This window comes from Microtus pennsylvanicus, chromosome 12 (genome assembly GCF_037038515.1).
Source record: "Microtus pennsylvanicus isolate mMicPen1 chromosome 12, mMicPen1.hap1, whole genome shotgun sequence".
NCBI classification, from domain to species: Eukaryota; Metazoa; Chordata; class Mammalia; order Rodentia; family Cricetidae; genus Microtus; species Microtus pennsylvanicus.
This window is the reverse complement of record NC_134590.1, coordinates 3705763-3725767: the sequence shown is the minus strand read 5'-3', so window position 1 is coordinate 3725767 and position 20005 is coordinate 3705763. Positions and strand designations below refer to the sequence as shown.

Here is a 20005-nt window from a genome sequence, read left to right as displayed (position 1 = left end):
ACTTCTTTTCATTTTTATTGCTGTTACTAATTGAGGTATTGTTTCTTGCAAGGTGAGGCAAAAGTTTCTCATGATCATGTACTTGAGTAAAGGGGGGTTTCAGAGTTGAGGTAATGCTTTTTAGTCTGTATAAAATGCCATACAAAATAAACCTTATTATGCAGTTGTCCATACTCTGCATCCCCTGTGTCCTGATTTGTGTGAGACCCTTACCCAGGGACCCCAACACACTAGACACTGACATCTCAACATTGCGAAATGTGTGTTTTTCATTGCAGGACAAGTCTTGATCGGACATTTTACACACGCGCGCGCGCACACACACACACACACACACACACACACACACACACACACCAGCTTCTGATTTCCTAAAGTCCTCTAGAGTGTGAGGCAGAGGGAAGACCCTGAATGCTGCCAGGCAAAGCTAAGTCCATTTGGTCCTTGCTATCCTCCCATTCTTGGGCTCTGCTCACAGGTGCCATAATCTGTACATGTGAAAACTGTATGCCCTTGTAAACTATCAGAGCAGCTATGTCAAACTGAAATATTCTGAAGCAAGGAACTCAAATCCACAATCAATATACCAAAACTATTTTTAAAGGGCCAAAATTTCTTTCTGCACATTATCTACACATGGAACAGTAGGATGGAAACAGAGCCACCTGTGCATTGGTTACCATGACTCACTCTGGGGAATGGACAGAGAGCAGAGTGTTAACCCTGAAAGGATGGGTTTCCTCTCTAAGTCTAGGAGCATTCTGTGTCCCCATCGCGACACTGAACTGAAGCTTACATTACAAAGTTGTGACATTTATTGATTTCTACCGTTCTGTGTTCCGGACAGAAGTTTTGTCCCAGGACTTCGTTGTGTAGCAAAGCCTATAACACAAACAAGAACAGGGAAAGGCAAATAGTTTAACATTTCCATAAGTTTCCAAAGAATAAACACAGTTATAACTTCAAGTTCAAACTTGACAGGAATTTCCAAAATATTTTTAGACAAAGAACTTAGTTCAGTCTGTCTAGCAAATTTAGTGTCCCTCCCCACACTGAGGAGTTTCAAGATTAAAATGATGGGGTTTCCAACTACTAAGATGTGAACTCCCTACCTAGACTACTGCAGGATCCTCCCTCTTTGCCGAGTCCATAACCCCATAAACACCATAATTGAAACAGTACTACTGATTTATAGCAACAATATATTCTTGCTTGCTTTCATCAAAACCAGTTGTGAAAGTCAATATGGCTCTGCTATCACATAGTTTCCGTTTCTTTTATTATCTAAATTATATATCTTAGTACCTGACCCTTTAGTTATTTCCTTATTGAGTAGCATCTCAACTGTAAGCTTTTTATCATATCATCTGCCTCTCCCCTTTACTCTCACCCTTTATTTCCCTTAAATAACACATGACCAGGGGAAATCCCGAGATGACTCACTCACCTTTGGCTATAAAACCAAGAGGAAAGTTCTCATTTTTTGCCCCTGCAAGTAAACCCCTGGGCAGCAGCTGGTTAAAGATTAACAGCTGAGGAAAGGACTTGGTTGGGAATCGTTTCATTTGCTACAGTTGGAGAACCCAAGCACAGTTACAGACGGACAACTTACTGTAAATCCATAATGCGGAATGCTAAAGTAGTAAAGCCAGGAGAGGTCGTGCATGAAGTTTATAGAAAATAGTGACATACCTGTGATAAACTACAGAGAGCAAAACCACACATTAGAACCAGTCCAGTGAGTTAGAGATCTAGACAAGATCCTTCCTATTCGAAACCCCTTTGTCCTCCAAACCACTTCTGCTCAGATCAGCTTTTTAAAATATTATTTCAGTTAACTATAAACAGAATTCTTCACTCTTTGCAAAGCCAAGGCTCTCTGTGGTTTCAAAAAGGAGGACCTACCACCGCTCTCTGTATTAGTCAAATGCATGCTTGTATTGTTTATCTTTAAAAGGGCATGTAATCTACCCACAATCTATTCAGTGGTCTAGGAGAGCACCACCCATTGTGTGTGGTGTCATCCGTGATCTGCTGGTCCCACATTCTATAAGAAAGCAATCTGATCAAGCCCATTAGCAGCACCCCTTTATGGTCTCTGTATCAGCTCCTGCCTCCAAATTATACAAGTTTGAGTTATGATTTTGACTTCTTTCATTAATGAATAGTAATATAGAAATGTAAGCCAAATAAACCCTTTTCTCCCCAACTTTTTTTTGGTCATGGTGTTTCATCACAGCAATAGAAACCCTAAACAGGACAAACACTGAACATTATATACCAACTTCTACTTCCAAGGATCAGTAAGTCTTGTCATGTATAAGAGTTTTGACTCTCCCTTCCTGCCTTTAGAATTAATTTTGGATTAACTTAAAATATCACCTTAAGACAACTTCAAGCCTAGAACTGATAATCCACACCATGTGGCGAAGAGCAGCAGAAACAGTGCCCAATCCCCCATTTAAAAACACAAACCACAGAATCACATGGAGATGGCAAAAAGCACTGATGGGGATGAACAAGGGACAGCTCTGAAGTTCACATAAAATTTGTTCAGTCCACTCTTAAATACACTAGAACATGCAAAACAATAACTGTGTGTGCATGTACTCAGACTGCACCTAACTAAATGCCTATACAAAAAATACATTTGGCTTCATAACTGGTTTTTAAAGTTCCATATACAAACTTTATACAATAACCAGATGTCTTAGTTCCTTTCCCTGTGACGGTGATAAAACACCATGACAGAGAAAAGTCAGTTTTCCCAAGTATAAATTACAAACATAATGGAAACAAAATGAGAGACTTGGTCTCATTCACAGTAACCTCAAAACGGGAGGAGGGGAAGAGAGGAAATATATTACAATAAATCTAAATAAATAAAATAATTGTACAAGAGAAAAATTAAGATATGGATAAACAATTGAAGATACAAGAAGATAGACAGACCTTTATGCTTATAGATTCATAGGGTAAATAGGAAAGTATCCATCCCAACAAAAGCAACCAACAGATTCAGTGCAATCCCCATCAAAATTGCAATAAAATTTACATAAATTGAAAAAAATACTAAATTTCACATGGAATCAATCCTGAACATTAACAATAAACCTGTCAGATGTATCACTACCAATTGATGAGAGAATCCATCCCTCAGTAGTGCTAGGAATAAGAGGTTTTCAGTGGGCGCTTCCACACAGCTAGCTTAGCCCAGGAAATAATAACACAAAAACTGTATTCTTTTAAACACTGCCTGGCCCATTAGTTCTAGCCTCTTATCGGCTAATTCTCATATCTTGATTAACCCATTTCTAATAATCTGTGTAGCACCACAAAGTGGTGGTTTACCGGGAAAGATTTTAGCCTACATCCATCACAGGTCAAAAAATCATGGCGTCTGACTCACTTCCCTTCTTCCCAGCATTCTGTTCTGTCTACTCCACCCACCTATGTTCTGACCTATCAGGCCAAGCAGTTTCTTTATTAATTAACCAATGAAAGTAACACATAGACAGATGACACTCCTACATCAGAACAAGAGTGATAAACTCTGGCAAAAGTAACCACCCATGTCTCATAAAGAGGGCAACATGCCACTCCACTCAGAGGAAAGGATATTTGAGCCTGGGCATGTCTTCCCTCACAGGTGTAGCTGTCACTCCTTGGGCACATGCGCTGTACAGTTTACCCAAGTATTCAGGTCTCTATGTGTGTTTTATAAGCACATTTAGCAAAGGTAAAAGCAGAGTGAATGCTACCAACTCCATGTCCTTTAGGTTATGAGGGATTGATAGAGTCCTTTTGGGAATTAATTTTAAAGACTGCCTGGATGATCCAAAGGGGACAACTTGGGACACATGTACTTGTCCACCAGAAAAAGCTTTCTATTTTTTATTTGTTTGTAGGTATATTTTGTTTCCTAGGTAAGGTTAAGACTAGACACTCATCAAAACAAACTTTTAGAAAAGCTGTTTTTGTTACATTAACAAGTGTTTTTATCACGTTAAAATAATAAACAAGACTTTTAATATGACTTTCCACTTCCCTGGGACAATTATTTCAGCACACTTTCACTTGGCTGGAATGTGTCCCACCTCCTTAACCTTCTGAACTGTGTTCTTAGTTAACATCACAGGAAATGGGTCACCTAGGTTCTTCTGAACTTGTTTTATTTCTTTTTTCTTGTTGTTGTCTTTTAGCAGTATTTGGTTCTCAAGGAGAAAAACAAGGGCTGGAAATTTTAGCAGAGGATTCTGGGTGAAAATTCTGTAACCTAAGAGAAAGTAAAGTGGAGGAGTAATCCTCAACACAGTTGATGAGAAATTGATTTTAGTTTCGCTGGTGGTAAGTGCGGTGAACTCCCTAAGACTGGAGACATGCAACATTCGTATCTATTCATCTGAGGAGAACGTGGAATCCTACCAGTGCACATTAAAGTGTTTGTTTGTTTGTTTGTTGTTTAGTTTCTTTGTTTCTTTGGAATTTGTAGAAGTCCATCTGGATTCCTTCAAAGGGGTTCAGTTCAGATCTCCCACGTGGGTATTTAATTATATCCATACTCTTTTTTTTCTTTTGGCAAGTTCATTAACACTCATACTGGACTGATACACACCTGTATAGACTCTAGCTAAATTTGGTTTCTATTGTTGTGATACTATGAGCAAAAGTATGGGGAAAAGGGGGTTTATTTGGCTTTCCCATCATGACCACAGTCTATCATTAAGAGAACTCAACATGGAAACTCAAGGGAGGAACCTGGAGGCAGGAGCTGAAACAGAGACCATGGAAGAATGGTGCTTAATGTCTTACTCATCATGGCTTCTACAGCCTGGATGACCTTCCTACTGTAATGTTGTCCACAGTGGGCTGGGACCTTCCACATCAATCATTAAGAAAAGAACACTTCCTCCCTAGACTTGCCTACAAGTGAATCTGAAGGAATCTTTTTTCAACAGAGGTTGGTTTTGTTTTGCTTTGTTTGAAACAAGGTTTCTCTGAGTCATACTGGTTCAAATTCATTTAATATTTATGCTGAGAATTGCAGTTATGGGTTGGTTGTGTAATCATTAGGTGGTACTAGCTTCAAGAAAGCATTAGACTAGACCAGATATCTTATTAATGGTTTTTAAAATCAAGTATCCTAGTAACAACACATAGTTGTAGGATCAGGCTCAGTTGTAAATACAAAAAAAGCCAAGTGATTGCCAGCAAGCAAATGATTAATTCCTTTCACCCATTTCTGACCTCAAGTTTCAATAATAAATTCAGACAAATCAAGGCTACAGAAGATAACTTTACTCTGTAGCCACAAATGAGGGCTGCAGGTGTTCTTGGATAATTAGAAGCTATGCATAATCTTTATGTTTGGAATGTGACTTTTCATGACTCTTATACTGCCTGAAATTGTTGGCTTGGATATAAAACTATAAGAAATACAGAAGGCAAAGAAATGTAGTAATTCAAGGATCGACGAGAAAGAACAAAATGAATGTAACAGCAAGAGGGGCCAACCTGAGAAAATAAAGACAAGTAACCACCAAGAGTATGCATGAGTTTTTAAACTTCCCCTAAAAAGACCTTAGATAGAAGAGGTCTAAGTTATTTGCGATGCTGTGGGTTTCTCTTTGAGATTTAGCCTGAGACTAGTTTCCTGGGAATGGAATAATGTAAATCCTGTCTGATGTTGTGGTTAGTCGGGTCATAGGTTCCAGGGGAAAATCTACTGTTATTCTTCTAAATGGATATGGTATTAACTGACTTCCAATGAGTTGTGATACTCATAGATTAGTGCATCTCAAACTTTCATCAGAGAAGTTCCTTTAGCAGGAGACAGTGATTAACAAAGCCACACCACAGGTCAACACAGAGTGAAAAGAGACTACACAGGATCCAGCCCTGAATGGGACATCTAGATATCACACCCTCCTCCCAAGGATCAAGGATCATGATAGAGAGGCTAGAGATATTGTATGAGCCAGAGGCACTGGACAACTACAACAAGACAGTGTTTCCTGTCACAACAGGACAGTGACCGTATGAGTGCAGAGCAGCTGTGACAACATGGGCATCACCTGTACAAGATCAAGACAGACAGAATCCTGCATGGAGGGGAGAAATAACCATGAACTCCTACCCCTACTTGAGGAGCTAGTGGTAGTGATGATTGCTGGAAGGGGGAGAGCCATCTTTCTTTAAGAATGTGGCCCCTGAGAGCCTACCCATGCTCCAGTAGATGGCTCTCCACACAGGCACGTATGGGCACAGCTAAGTAGACACAGTGGTTTACAAAATCTAAACAAAGAATGAGACAGGGAGGGTAAAATGGTGAGAGCAACAGGAAATGTAGCAGTTGCTTCCCTGTTGCTCTAACACAACAAGTCAGCTTGTAGAAGGGAGAGTTCCTTTGGCTTTGGGTTTCCAGAGAGATAAGAGGCCATCTTGGCAGGGAGCCTGGCAACAGGCAACAGGCAACAGGCAACAGGCAACAGGCAACAGGCAATGTAGTGGGAGAGGAAGCTGAATACTCACATCTTCACATGACAATGCAAAGCAGAGAGGAAGGAGAAAGGGGGACACTATAGACACCCACAGCCCCTCCCCTGCCCAGGGACAGACTTTCCCATCAGTCTCTACCTCCTAATGGTTCCAGAGCCTCTCACACAATATCATCATCTGTGAAGCAAGTGTTCAAGTTCCTGAGCCTTAGGGGACATTTCTCATTAAAAATTTTACAGGGCAGAATTTGGGAGAGAGAAAATTGCATGAACTTCATTTAAACACTTTATGTGTATTTAAGAATTTCTCAACAAAAAATAATTAATAACGTATTTGTTGAAAGTTTACATTAGAGACATTAGAGGATGGTCATACATTTATGACCATATAAATAAGAATAAGAACAAATTTTTGCATTTTCTCAATGGAATGCATCTGCCATTGCCAAGCAATAGTATGTTCCTGCACTAACAGAAAGACGTGAACAATTAATACGCTACATTAATCGTTCTACTTACTTGATATGTTTTTTTTAAAAATGTGGAATCTGGTTGCATTTATCAATTGATTCATTTACATTCAGTGTGTAATTCATGGGCATGAAAGACTAAGACTGAGTAACCAATTACAGACAGATGAGCAGAAGTGTGCTAATTCAGGAGACTGGTTAGTACTTAGAAGTCTGGCTGGAACCTTCCACTATTTCTGTCATTTTTCAGAACAAGTGAACCCTGAGATAGACGCCTTGTACCCAACAATTACACTGACCATGACCTTGGCTTTCCCACTAGAGACTTCTGGATAAACCGAATCATATCTGCTGTGGTTATAAGAGTTGGCAATTCTCTCAACCAGCAAGAAAGGAAGGCAGCAATCTGTCTTGTTGTGGAGCAATCAGCCAATCACACCACTCCAATTTTTTATGGCTTTGTAATATGATCCCAAGCAATGTCTGTTAAGAGCTCACTAGAAAGGACATGCCAACCACATCATAGGACTGACACCACAGCAGCAGCCACAAATGTTAATGGAAAGGTGGCTCCTTCTCTCCTACAGACCATAATAAGCTTTAGCATAAAGCCTCGTGTCCCATGTTTTGAGGTGTCAAGCAGGTTATATATACAAGAAGGAACACATTACCTATTAGAAAAAAAATAATTCTTACTCACCACCGTGAACATAAAATATATGGTGATCAGTTGTGTTGGTACAGCTGCTGCATTCTCCCCTGCTCCTAAAGACAGTAGCAGGGAACTGGTACAGCAAGCCAACATTGTGACTGTAAATATCATAGTGAAGAAACCCTTCACATCTGTTCGTACTCCTTAGAAAGAAAAAAAGGGGGGTCAGTCCACTACTGAAATCCAGGATATTTTACAGTTTTCAAATAATATTTCAATCTCCAAAGAGACTGGTAACAACTTTAGAGTCTAAATAAAGCAAAAATTAATCCTTTATAATACATATGAATAGATACCTAATAACTGATCTTGCTCCACTGACACTGTCTCAAATGTATGTTATTAATTAATTATAATACATAAGATCTCTTAGTAAAATAAGACCTTTATAAACAGCTTTGCAGTTCTTTTGAAAGCAAGTCTTGAAGACTTTTTTTGAACTGAACACCTGATTTACATGGCACATAGTGGAGACATGCTCTTCTACTTTAGACTCGCCACAGTTGTACAAACCAAAACACGCTCCTCCAAGAGTAAAGACACATTCTCTTGCTTTGTCACTTACCTGCTATGCTGAATACTGTAACAGTAAATATAATACTTGGGAATAACCTTCTGGGCACCAGCTCACCCAGCAATTTCCCAAGGAAATACGATGACACTCTGTAGTATCCACTGGTGTGCTCATGTCTAGAGAGACAAAGATCATGTTATACATCTTATATAGATTAGTCCAGAAGGCACAGGGGAGATGCTGGCTAAACTGACTTCTGCTACCACAGGGAGCCTAACAGGACAGTGTTCCCTACTGCCCAGGGTGACTCCCATACCTGTCCCCATCTTCGGTACTAGCATCTCTAAGCCATCATCATTATAAAATTCTCACTATGATTCTCCCCACCAGAGAACTCTCCCCTCTTTAGTCCACTCTGGCCACACAACAGCCCCTCCAAGGAAACAGCCCAATGTGCCCACTCTCCTCAGAGTCTCTGCCCTCTGAAGCTGACCCCTGGCTCCCTGAGGAGCAGCTCATTCGTACCTCACCTCAGACCATAGACATGTGTTGGGACCAATTGAGTCCTGGCCTCCAGCTGCTCTTCCCTGTCTAGAGCCTTCTAATTGAAGTTACTAGAAGCTGTGCCTCGCCTAGAGGATCAGAGGATGGGATTTTCACCTGTTGGCCATTGACTGCAGGGTATTTAAGCCTCCATGGTGTTATTAAAGAAGGGCTTTTGTACCAGTGATTAGAGGTCCGTGTGCTGGTCTGTTTCTGCGTGTGTTTCCTCAACCCCCAACCCCTTGCCCGAAGCTTGCGAACTGGGTACTAGCGCTCAGAGAGCAGGGGCGGGAGTGGGGGTGCGCGGCAGTCATGGAAACTCCTCTCCTTCCAGTTCTTATGAAGAAGGTGACACTGTCACTCTGAGGTCACAGTGCAGCTTCAGGACACCACATCCTTCTCTTCTGCTACCCTCACTTGGGGCAGATGTATTCCTTCAATAATCTTACTTTTCAACCATGAATCCTTACCAGTACCAAATCTAATCTTCCCTTCCTGATATCTTTCTCTACGCCATTCCATGGTCTTCCACTCCTAGTGTCTTCATTGTAGCCCTGATTTTCCTTTTTGAGAATAGACCACGAGTGCAGGCTGGACTCAAACTCCATATGTAGCCAACAATGACCGTCCTCCTGCCTCTATCCTGTCCACAAGTGCTGGGATTACAGAAATAAAGTCATACTCAGGGTTTTGTGATTCTGTGACTCCAAGATGGGATTTTATGCACACAAAGCTAGCACTGTACCAACTGAGCAAGAGTAGTGGCATTGCAATTGTATTTTAGTAAATAAAGCTTTCCAGAAGATCTGAGAGTAAAACAGTTCCACTAATCAGTCTTACACCAGGTAGTGGCAACACACAACTTTAATCCCAGTGGCCACACTGGTTGCCATAGAAACAGGGTAGTCCATGCCTTTAATCCCAGCCCTAGATAGGATTATAAAACAAGAGGAAATGGCTCGCAACACAGTCTCATTCTGAGATTCTTTGAGGCAGGATTGCCATTTTGGACTGAGGTCAAGGTAATAACCAGTGGCTGGCTGCTTTACTTTTTGCTCTTCAGGTTGAACCCAAAATTAAGTCTCTGAACTTTTATTAATCATGCTTCATTAAGGTACCCAACATAGGCACAAATTTACAAACAAACAAACAAAAAAAAAAACAACAAAACATATGCCTGAGGCTTTTTAGCCACCAGCCCACGCCAGGCCTGGGATTGGAATTCCAGCTTTGGAAATTGGAACCCAAACCTAGCCATCTGGGTTTGAGAGAAGCATTAGCACTCCCATCTATCCCAGCTCTGCTTCCTCTCATACTGGGCCCCCCACGGGCCACCCACGTGGTTTTCCTAAGCCCCATGTAGCTTCCTGTGACTTCTGCAGTTCTGCAGCTTTCCACCAGTCCCATATGCATGCAGCTCCTACATAGCTACTGCGGTTTCCCACTTCCCATGGTTCTTATATGCTACTGCTGCACAGCTGCCCCGACCAGCATCTCTTTACCAAAATTCCATTCAGTTTTGGTTTTGAGTTCTGCTTAGAAAATCCACAGGTTTTTCTGGCCCACATTTTTATTACACCTTAAAAGTCTCAGCTAAACCAGAATTTTAACAGAGGCAAAACATATATATAAAGACAACTATAATTTTTTTGTAAACCACTCCTAAAATAATGGCAGATATTATAATCATCTAAGAATTTAATAACCTTTGCATTTCTATTATGGATAGAATTAATAACCTACCTGGGACTTCCACCTTATTAGCCATAACTGTCATCAATTTGATTATTAATATTATATCTTTAAAGAAATTGTTCAATAACAGAGTCAAGAATGAGAAACTTTTAAAAAATGATACAACTTTACAGACTAATAATGAGAAGTTGGCTGAAAGGATTCATACGATTAAAAATCATGAACATAATTTGAAAGGGAAAATTCAATCCATGTCAATGGGTGATGAAAACCTTACAAAATGGTACTGAGAGATTATCTGAAAGAATACATATTGTTGAAATTGACAATCAAAATCTGTTAAACGTTATGACAAGCTAGCAGATAGAACATCCCTCCTAGAAGGAAATCTATGTACCATCCAAATAGTCTCTAAGGATGAGAAGATATCACTAATGGAAAAATTTTAAAACTTGGAATCACATTATCATAATGAGAATCAGAAAGTAATTGATTTGAAGAAATAATTAGAAATAGCCACAGGTCAAGAGGTTCAGATCTTACAAAAGACAGTAACAAAAAGATTTGAATTTGTTGAGAAACTTATCAGAACTGATAAGGAAGGAGAGGAGTTACATACAAAAGACAATTTTAGATATTTAGTATTGCCAATACCTCTCAGAGTCAGAAATGACATACCAAAAGATTTAGCTATAACTTATCCTGTTATTACCTCTGAAAAGCCAGCAAAGACTCAATACCCAAAAAGATATACAGAATATAAATGGGAACTTATATGTATGAAAGATCTGAAAGATATTAAGCAATCAGTATCTTATACATTTCTAATCTTCTTCAAGGTATTATACTGTACAGCTCATTTAACAATGTAATGCAAATTTATAGTCTTTGAAAATTATTATTACCAACTGTTTAGGATAATAGGACATACGGTTAGTAGTTAATCACCTACAATAATTGAACTTATAGTCACGTATGGTATCTTTTCATGCTAAAACATAGATATATTTTAGATAGATAGGTCTTCTTCAAACACTTCAGAGCTCTACAGAATATGAAATTTAAATATTTTAATAACCTAGGCTCTTCTTTTTATGACAGTGATATCTATCTGCTCCTGGCATCAGCAATCTTCTACTTCAGAGAAGATAATGGGCATTGAAGAAATTCCACATGGAGTTTGCTTTCTTTGTGACAAAAATAAGACACTGGGCAAGAAAATGTCCTTGCCTCATCTGCTGACAGCATGCTGTCCTAATTGGATAAGCAGGACAGGAAAGAAAGTAACTGCCAAACGTTGTCAAGACCAAGGGGGACAGCCCTTCAGAATGTCCTGCTTCACAGAAAGATCTATTGGATCCATTAGGCCTATAGGCTGAAAATGGAGATACCCTATTGTTGCAGAGGAATTTTGCGTGACTGTCCAGAAAGTCAGCTGTTTCTGTCATTACTCACATATTTTGTGGAAGTCACATGCTTGCACTTTCTGTTTATTCAGTTAATATTATTTCCTTCTTGGGTCTCTGAGATAGTTGAAGATTAGATTAGGTTATTAGATTAGAATAGGTTATTAGACACAGAAAGCAAGTTATGATAGAAAGTAAATTAGGTACAACACTTTGGACTCACCAAGATAGGATAGATTTAAAGTATTTTCTCTAAATTTGTCAAATGCAAATGGACTAGACATTGTTGATATATTTATTGCCTGTGTATATTGTATATAGTCATTGTACTTATTGTATATTGTTTTCTTATAGTATAGCTTTCTTTTGACTTTAGACAAAAAGGGGAAATGTAGTGGCATTTCAATTGTATTTACTAAACAAAACTTGCCTGAAGATCTGAGAGTTGAAACAGTACTCCCCTATCAGCCTTACACCAGACAGTGGTAACACACACCTTTAATCTCAATGGCTACACTGGTTGCCATAGAAACCAGGCAGTGCATGTCTTTAATCACAGTGGTGCACACCTTTAATCCCAGCCCTAGAGAAGATTATAAAATGGGAGGAAACAGCACTCAACACAGTCTCATTCTGAGACTCCTGGAGGCATGATCGACATTTTGGACTGAGGTCAAGGTAAGAGCCAGACGTTGGCTGCTTTACTTTTTGGTCTTCAGGTTGAACCCCAATTTTAGTCTGAGTTTTTATTAATCATGTTTCAAGCAAGGCCCTCAGTTCCTCTTTGATGACTCCCCTCCTCAGCATGTACTTGGGGGCAAATCTTGCCCATCTTTGAGAAGAGTGACTCCTAAGCATGTTTGAGGAACACAGGAGATAAACAGCTCTTTTATATTCAGCTGCTGTCTGGCTCTTTCCAGTACTGCATCAAGAGGAGGACTCCCACTCCAATGTGCTGCTGAACTCAGTACACTTAAGCTCAATGAAACCCCTGACATACTTCTCTGAGGTTTCAGGACCTTCCAGTGATTCTCAGCCCCTACTACTGTGTCTGCAGCACTGAGATCTGGTGACCACACCCAAAATTTGAAACTTTTACAGAGCATCAGACACTTTTGTTCTTGATTTCCCATTCAGCTTTTCATTAATATTAGTAATCTCTTTACATGCTTCAAAACGCCTGGGGCCACAACAATAATGAACACAAACTTTCATAATTTGTTTACTTTTCAACTAAACAAATAATAAAATGGAAAAATACTAGTATTTCATGTGATAACATCCAAGCCCAACTATGAATATAATTAGCTTGGTCACCATGACCTTAAGCCTGCCTCTGGAGCAGGGGCTACTTACACAAAGCGATCCCTGTCAATTATGAAGAGCTCCCCTGCAGACGTGCCTGTGATACACTGAACACTTGTAAGCAAGAAGAGCATGACAGATCTGCAGAAAGAAAATAGAGGAAAATCAAACAGAAAATTCAACATTGAAATGGCTTCTTTACAACAGAGCTTTCTATAGATTAAATAAAATCATATAAATTTATTTTTAAAAATGACAATAAAGAAGCAGTATTGGAAAGAATTGCTGCAGACTGAGGCCAGCTTGGGCTGCATGACAAGGTCTGGGCCTGTCAGGTCACAGTTGTGTCCCTGCCTCAAAGGACCAAACAAGGACAGAGGACCAGAGGACCACGTGACCAACCATAGTGTGGAGGAGCTGAGCACCATGTGCCCAGCAATAGAGCAGAGGTCCTGGGTTTCTCCTCCCCTCCTAATGAGCCAGTCTTGCTTTCAAGGCTCTGCTCTACTAGATGCACAACTTTCTTTCCCACCACTCTTACACGACCATACACACCTGTTCCTTAGTGTTCATGGAATTCTCCCTCTGTCTGCCTCCAATAAATTGTCCTCAAGTTCCCATCTGGGTTTACTCTCATGTATGTTTATCAATAAAAGCCTAGATCTCACTCAGCCAAAGAATGGATAAAGAAAATGTGACACATTTACACATTAGAGTACTCCTCAGAGGTAAAAAGCAATGACATCCTGAAATTTGCATGCAAATGGATAGAACTAGAAGAAAAATCTTGAGTGAGGTAACCCAGACTCAGAAATATGAACGTTGTATGTACTCACTCATAACTGGATACCAGCTATAAAGCAAAGGATAATGAGCCTATAGTCCATGACCCTAGAGAAGCTAAGTAATAAAGTGAACCTTAAGAAAAACATATAGGTCCCCCTGGAAAGTAGAAATGGACAAGATCTCCTGACAAAATTAGGAGCATGGGGGTGAGGAGAGAAGGGACGATAGATGGGAAAGAGGAGAGAAGAAGGGGAGTGGGTAGAATAACTTGAGGGAATGGGATAGTCAAGATGGAGGACGGACAGAGATGAGAGCAAGGAGAGAGACATTTTGATTGAGGGAGCCATTATGGGGCTAGCAAGAAACCTGGCACTAGAGAAATTCCCAGGAATCCACATGGATTTCCCCAGCTAAGACCATAAACAATAGTGGAAAGGGTGCCCGAACTGGCCTTACCCTGTAATCAGATTGATGAATATGTTAAATATCACCATAGAAAGTAATTTAATAGCTTTATTCCACAGAGCCTGTTGAGGAAGTGTTTAGAGCTATGCTACTTAGGTTTCTGTTGCTGTGATGAACACCCTGATTGAAAGAGGCTTAGGGAAAATAGGATTTATTTGGCTTACATATCCCAGGTCACAGTCCATTCCCAAGGAATGTCAGACAGGAATTCATGGCAGGACCGTGGAGGCAGGGATAGAGGCTGGGGCCTTAGGAGAGTGCTCCTCATGGCTAGCTCAGCCTGCTTTCTTATTAAACTCAGAACCACCTGCCCAGGGGTTGCACCGCTGTCAGTGGGCTGGCCCCTCCCACATCCATCATTAATCAAGATAATGCCCCACAGCCTTTCCCACAAGCCACCCTAATAGATGCATTTTCTTAATCAAGGTTCCTTCTTCCCACATGACTCTGACTGATGTGAAGTTGACAAAAACAAACCTAACCAGGACACTATCTAAAAAGATCAACCATTAATCAGGAAGACTGGAATAAACCATACACAAAGGCCATTGTCACACAGTCCAACTTCTTATAAAAAAATATAAGACAAAAGCCCCCCTGGGATGAGACCTCAGTGGCAAGGAGATGGTAGGCAGAGGCTGCTGAGGCACAGTCAGTACAACTGGGAGAAGGAATTGATTCATAAGAAAATTTCCATCTACACAATATCCCCAAATTGTACACATATTAAAGTTCCCCAAGCATACAGCACATAGAGATCACAAACAGAAATGGAGCAGTGTCACCCATGTGGCTCAGCTTTGTTGGATCTTTGTCAAGCAGCTCTGCTGGCATTAGGACCTTTGCCATTCCCACGAGATATGGCTATGCCAGGAAAGCTTTTAGATCCTTGCCTTCAGGGAAGATGAAAAGCAGACAGAGTGAATAGCTGCAATGATCATCTCACTGCAGATTATTGTTTGATCCACACAAAAGGAATCCACAGAACTGATTTTTATGTGTATTCTATCTTTCAAAACTGGTTATTGCTTTCCATATATCAAAACAGACTTATGGAGCTGAAAGGTGGCCCGTTTAGCAAAGTGTCTGCCATTTTGCCAAAATGACCTGATTTCAGATGCCTAGGACCCAAATAAAACTGAGAAGTTTCTGTAAAGCAAAGGACACTGTCACCAAGACAAAAAGGCAACCTACTGACTGGGAGAAGATCTTCACCAACCCCGCAACAGACAAAGGTCTGATCTCCAAAATATATATAGAACTCAGGAAACTAGACTTTAAAATGCTAATTAACCCAATTAAAAAATGGGGCACTGAACTGAACAGAGAATTCTCAACAGAAGAAGTTCAAATGGCCAAAAGACACTTAAGGTCATGCTCAACCTCCTTAGCAATCAGGGAAATGGAAACCAAAACAACTTTGAGATACCATCTTACACCTGTGAGAATGGCTAAAATCAAAAACACCAATAGCCTATGCTGGAGAGAATGTGGAGTAAGGGGAACACTCATCCATTACTAGTGGGAATGCAAACTTGTACAATCACTTTGGAAATCAGTGTGTTGCTTTCTCAGAAAATTGGGAGTCAACCTACCTCAGGATCCAGCAATACCACTCTTGGGAATATACCCAAGAAATGCCCAATCATACTACAAAAGCATTTGTTCAACTATGTTCATAGCAGCATTATATGTGATAGTCAGAACATGGAAACAACCTAGATGCCCCTCAATGCTAGAATGGATAAAAAAAAGTGTGGCACATCTACACATTAGAATACTACTCAGCGGAAAAAAATGACATCTTGAATTTTGCATGCAAATGGATAGAAATAGAAAACACTATCCTGAGTGAGATAACCCAGACCCAAAAATATGAATATGATATGTACTCACTCATAAGTGGATTCTAGCCATAAACAAAGGGACATTGAGCCTATAGTTCACGATCCTAGAGAAGCTAAGTAATAAGGTGAACCCAAAGAAAAACATATGTAGATCCTCCTGGAAATTGGAAACAGACAACGTCACCAGGCAAAAGTTGGGAGCATGGAAGTGGGGTGGAGGAAAGGGAGAGGGGAAGAGAGAAGGAAGAAGGGGATGGCTGGGGAGAGCTTGGGGGAGTGGTATGGTTGAGATGGAGGAAGGATGGATATGGGATCAGGGAAGGAGATATCTTAATTGAGGGAGCCATTTGGGGTTTAGCAAGAGGCTTGGCTCTGGGGGCGTTCCCAGAAGTACATCTGGATGATTCCACCTAGGACCCTGGGCAGTGGAGGAGAGGGTGCCTGAACTGGCCTTGGTCCCATAGTCAGACTGATGACTATCTTGAATATAACTATAGAACCTTCGTCCAGTGACGGATGGAGATAGAGACAGAGACCCACATAGGATTACTGGACTGGGCTCCTAAGGTCCATTTGAAGAGCAGAAGGAGGGAGAATATGAACAAGGAAGTCAGAACCACGAGGGGTTGGTCCACCCACAGAGACAGTGTGCCTAAGGTAAAGGGAGCTCACCAGATCCAGCTGGACTGGGACTGAAGGAGCATGGAATCAAACTGGACCCTCTGAATGTGGCTGACAATGGGGGCAGACTGAGAAGCCAATGATAATGGCACTGATTTGTCTCTACTGCATGTACTAGCTTTTGGGGATCCTATTCTATTTGGATGCATACCTTCCTAAGCCTGGATTGAGGGGGGAGGGTGTTGGACTTCCCACAGTGCAGGGTACCCTGCCCTCTCTTAGGACTAGAAGGGAAGAAAGGAGGGTGAGTGGGGGAGCAGGAGGGAAGTGGGAGGAGGGGAGGAAGTGGAAATTTTGATTAGTATTATTTATAAAGTAATAAAAAAATAAAAAATAATATATTCAGACCAAGAAAGCGTGAGGATGTGGACATATTGGAGCCCTCGTGTTGTGCTGGTGAGGATATAAAATAGGACAGTCGAGTTGGAGACAGGACAGCAGCTCCTCAAACAATTAACCCAATGGCCTATGATTTGGCAGCTCTAGCTTTCTACCTTAAATAACAAATGTCCAGGGCTCAAACAGGTATACTTGCACACTTAGAAGCATGGTTCATAGTAGCCAAAGTTGAGACCAAACCACATTTGCAATCACAGATGAATAGGAAATAGCACAGCATATTCACACAATGAAATATTATTTTGCCTTCCAGAGCCCAAGAAATCTACACACACATACATACCACACTTTGATGAGTCCCGAGGACATTGCACTAATGAAAACAAACCAGCCAAAATAAAGAAGTACAAAACCAAATAACACAAAAAGAGAGATACTGTGTGACTCCAATCAGGGTTCTCACAGGACTAATTTCAAAGACAAAAAATAGAATGGTTGACATCAGCAATCAGAAATGGGTAGTATGAGTAGTCTTCTTTCAAGGTATGGGATTCCTTTTGGGAAGATGAAAAATGACCTATATTTCAAGTGTGGTGATAGTTGCATAATATGAAGCTACTCCACACACTAAAATGGGTAAAATGTGAAATGTGTGGTGTGTCTACTTTCCTACTCTTTACACACAAACATGTGAAAAGTTGGGTTTGCCCATTCAGGCTTCAACGCACACTCTACCATATCATAAAACATTTACTCTGCTCTCATCATGAATTTTAATTCTTAATGGATTTCTATAAGCTTGAACAAAGTAACAGCATTTTCTCAAAATCAGGATGTAAATTTGCTTACCTGGTATAGGCTCCACCACAATCATCTCTTATAATATAGAACATGGTACCCATAAACACAGCCACTATGACTGTGATAATTGCCTTTCAAAAAATAGAAGAAAAAAAAGAAAAATATTCCATTAGGAGAAAGTAGTATCCTACACATTGTGCATTATTTTAATATATATAATTTCCTAATAAGATCTCTCTAATGAGACAAACATTATATTTTGGTCAAAGTGCCTGGAAGAATATGAAACACACATAAACTGCTTGTGTGTTAAACTGAAAATGAAGGTCTTTGCAATCTGAGGCTCCAACAGTGCAGGCCCTGAAAATGCTAAGACTTCTCCCAGTGCTCCACGAGGGACTCGGTCCAGGTACTAAAACATCGATGACACAGGATGGGAGAGGAGGCTGGTGCCGGGGATGGTCAACTCTGGTGCGAGCAAACAATTGCAGATTTCTACTTCATGTGGCTCAAAAGAATTCAGGCTTTCTTTACTCCTATAGTTAGAAACAAGCACACTAAGGCCAGAGGGACAGCTCAGTGGAGAACATACAGTGGATGCTGTATGTACAAACCAAATAATGAAATTACAAATTACTCACAACACAGTTCCTAGCAATGGGATTTTGTGTGCTAAGAAGGGATGAGCTGGTTCTCACCTGTGTCACCTCAGGGAAGTCTGTGCTGTGTGGGAACCAGCACTATTGCTGTCACCACAGTGATCATACAGCGTCCTCTGGGTCCCTCGATGCTCCCATTGCCCACCATCTCTGTCACGGCAGCTCCATCAGCATCAGCCAGAGCAGCCTGGGCTTAGTCTCATTTAAGGAGCCATCTCCTCCAGACCCTCATTGACCTCCAACTACTCAGTGTGTACAGATTGTAACAAGGAGCCTGCACTGCTTTGATTTTTGGGTTAAAATCACTTTAGAAGGTGCTTCCATTAGCAAACGTGTAAGGCTACGTGATGCTGCAACTTATTTGAAAGATTCTATTATTTCTCTGATAATGATTTAAAAATATAATATTACAACTTAATGCAAAGCATCCTAGCATGCAACCCTATAGATTAGAAACAAAATACTTAAGGCTTGGAGATATGGTTCAGTAGTTAAGAGCACTTGCTTCTCTTTCAGAGGACCTGGGATTCAGTTTTCAGCATCCTAATGGCTTCTAACAACCATGTGTAACTCCAGTTCCAAGAGGCCTTCTTCTGGCCTCCATGGGCATGCAGATGCTACACAGATATACATGCAGGCAAAACACTCAAATACAAAACAATAAATAAGTAAAATTTTGAAAAGTTAGTCTTCAATTCTTAGCATTGCTAACACACACACACACACACACACATATTTCTTACCTCATGAAATTGCCTCACCACTAAACAGTGGGTAACCCAAAATAATGAATGTAAACCACATATTTTCAAATCATATCAAATCTTTTGTTCTCAAAAATGGACTTAAAAATGTTTCTTTTATGACACAAATGTTCAAGTATAAAGACCGAAGTATTTAGAGCAACTGACAGTTTAACACAAATGGTACGAACGTTCACAAACACACAATCAGGAAAGGAAGCAACATTTAAATATGATAAGGGAAGCTCACATATTAAGAAGAAAGTGATGTTTCATTACAGCCAACAACACCCGACCTTTCAGTATGCAACAGAAACTAAATGACTGAGGATAAAATAACAATGCACTAACAGCAGAACTGACTGTAAGTTCTGGTTGACCAGGGACAGGAATGTAGGCCCATGGTAGAGTGAGTGCCCTCTAAGGGATATGGCCCAGGATCAAACACTAACACAATAGAATCATCATAATCATGAAATAAAAAATAACTGAATAAGTGATGGCCCAATGAGCTGGAAGAACCACACTTCTATGTGACAATT

The 20005-nt window shown here is 40.4% G+C and overlaps 2 protein-coding genes across 3 annotated transcripts in view; both read right to left on the bottom strand.

Moving 5' to 3' along the window:
* LOC142832680 (ATP-binding cassette sub-family G member 3-like) overlaps positions 1-20005 on the bottom strand; it is a 158955-nt gene that overhangs the window by 111475 nt on the left and 27475 nt on the right. The gene's annotated exons all lie outside the window — the stretch shown is intronic.
* Positions 1-20005, bottom strand: part of LOC142832679 (ATP-binding cassette sub-family G member 3-like) — a 49989-nt gene that overhangs the window by 2509 nt on the left and 27475 nt on the right. Inside the window, exons 10-15 of one of the 2 annotated variants that reach the window (XM_075943359.1) lie at positions 18110-18192; positions 13194-13283; positions 8245-8369; positions 7668-7822; positions 1613-1702; positions 797-882 (exon numbers count right to left, since the gene is read on the bottom strand). In XM_075943359.1, coding sequence (XP_075799474.1) covers positions 797-882; positions 1613-1702; positions 7668-7822; positions 8245-8369; positions 13194-13283; positions 18110-18192 — 629 coding nt within the window. The remainder of the gene's footprint in view (positions 1-796; positions 883-1612; positions 1703-7667; positions 7823-8244; positions 8370-13193; positions 13284-18109; positions 18193-20005) is intronic. The other variant, XM_075943360.1, reaches the window with a different exon arrangement.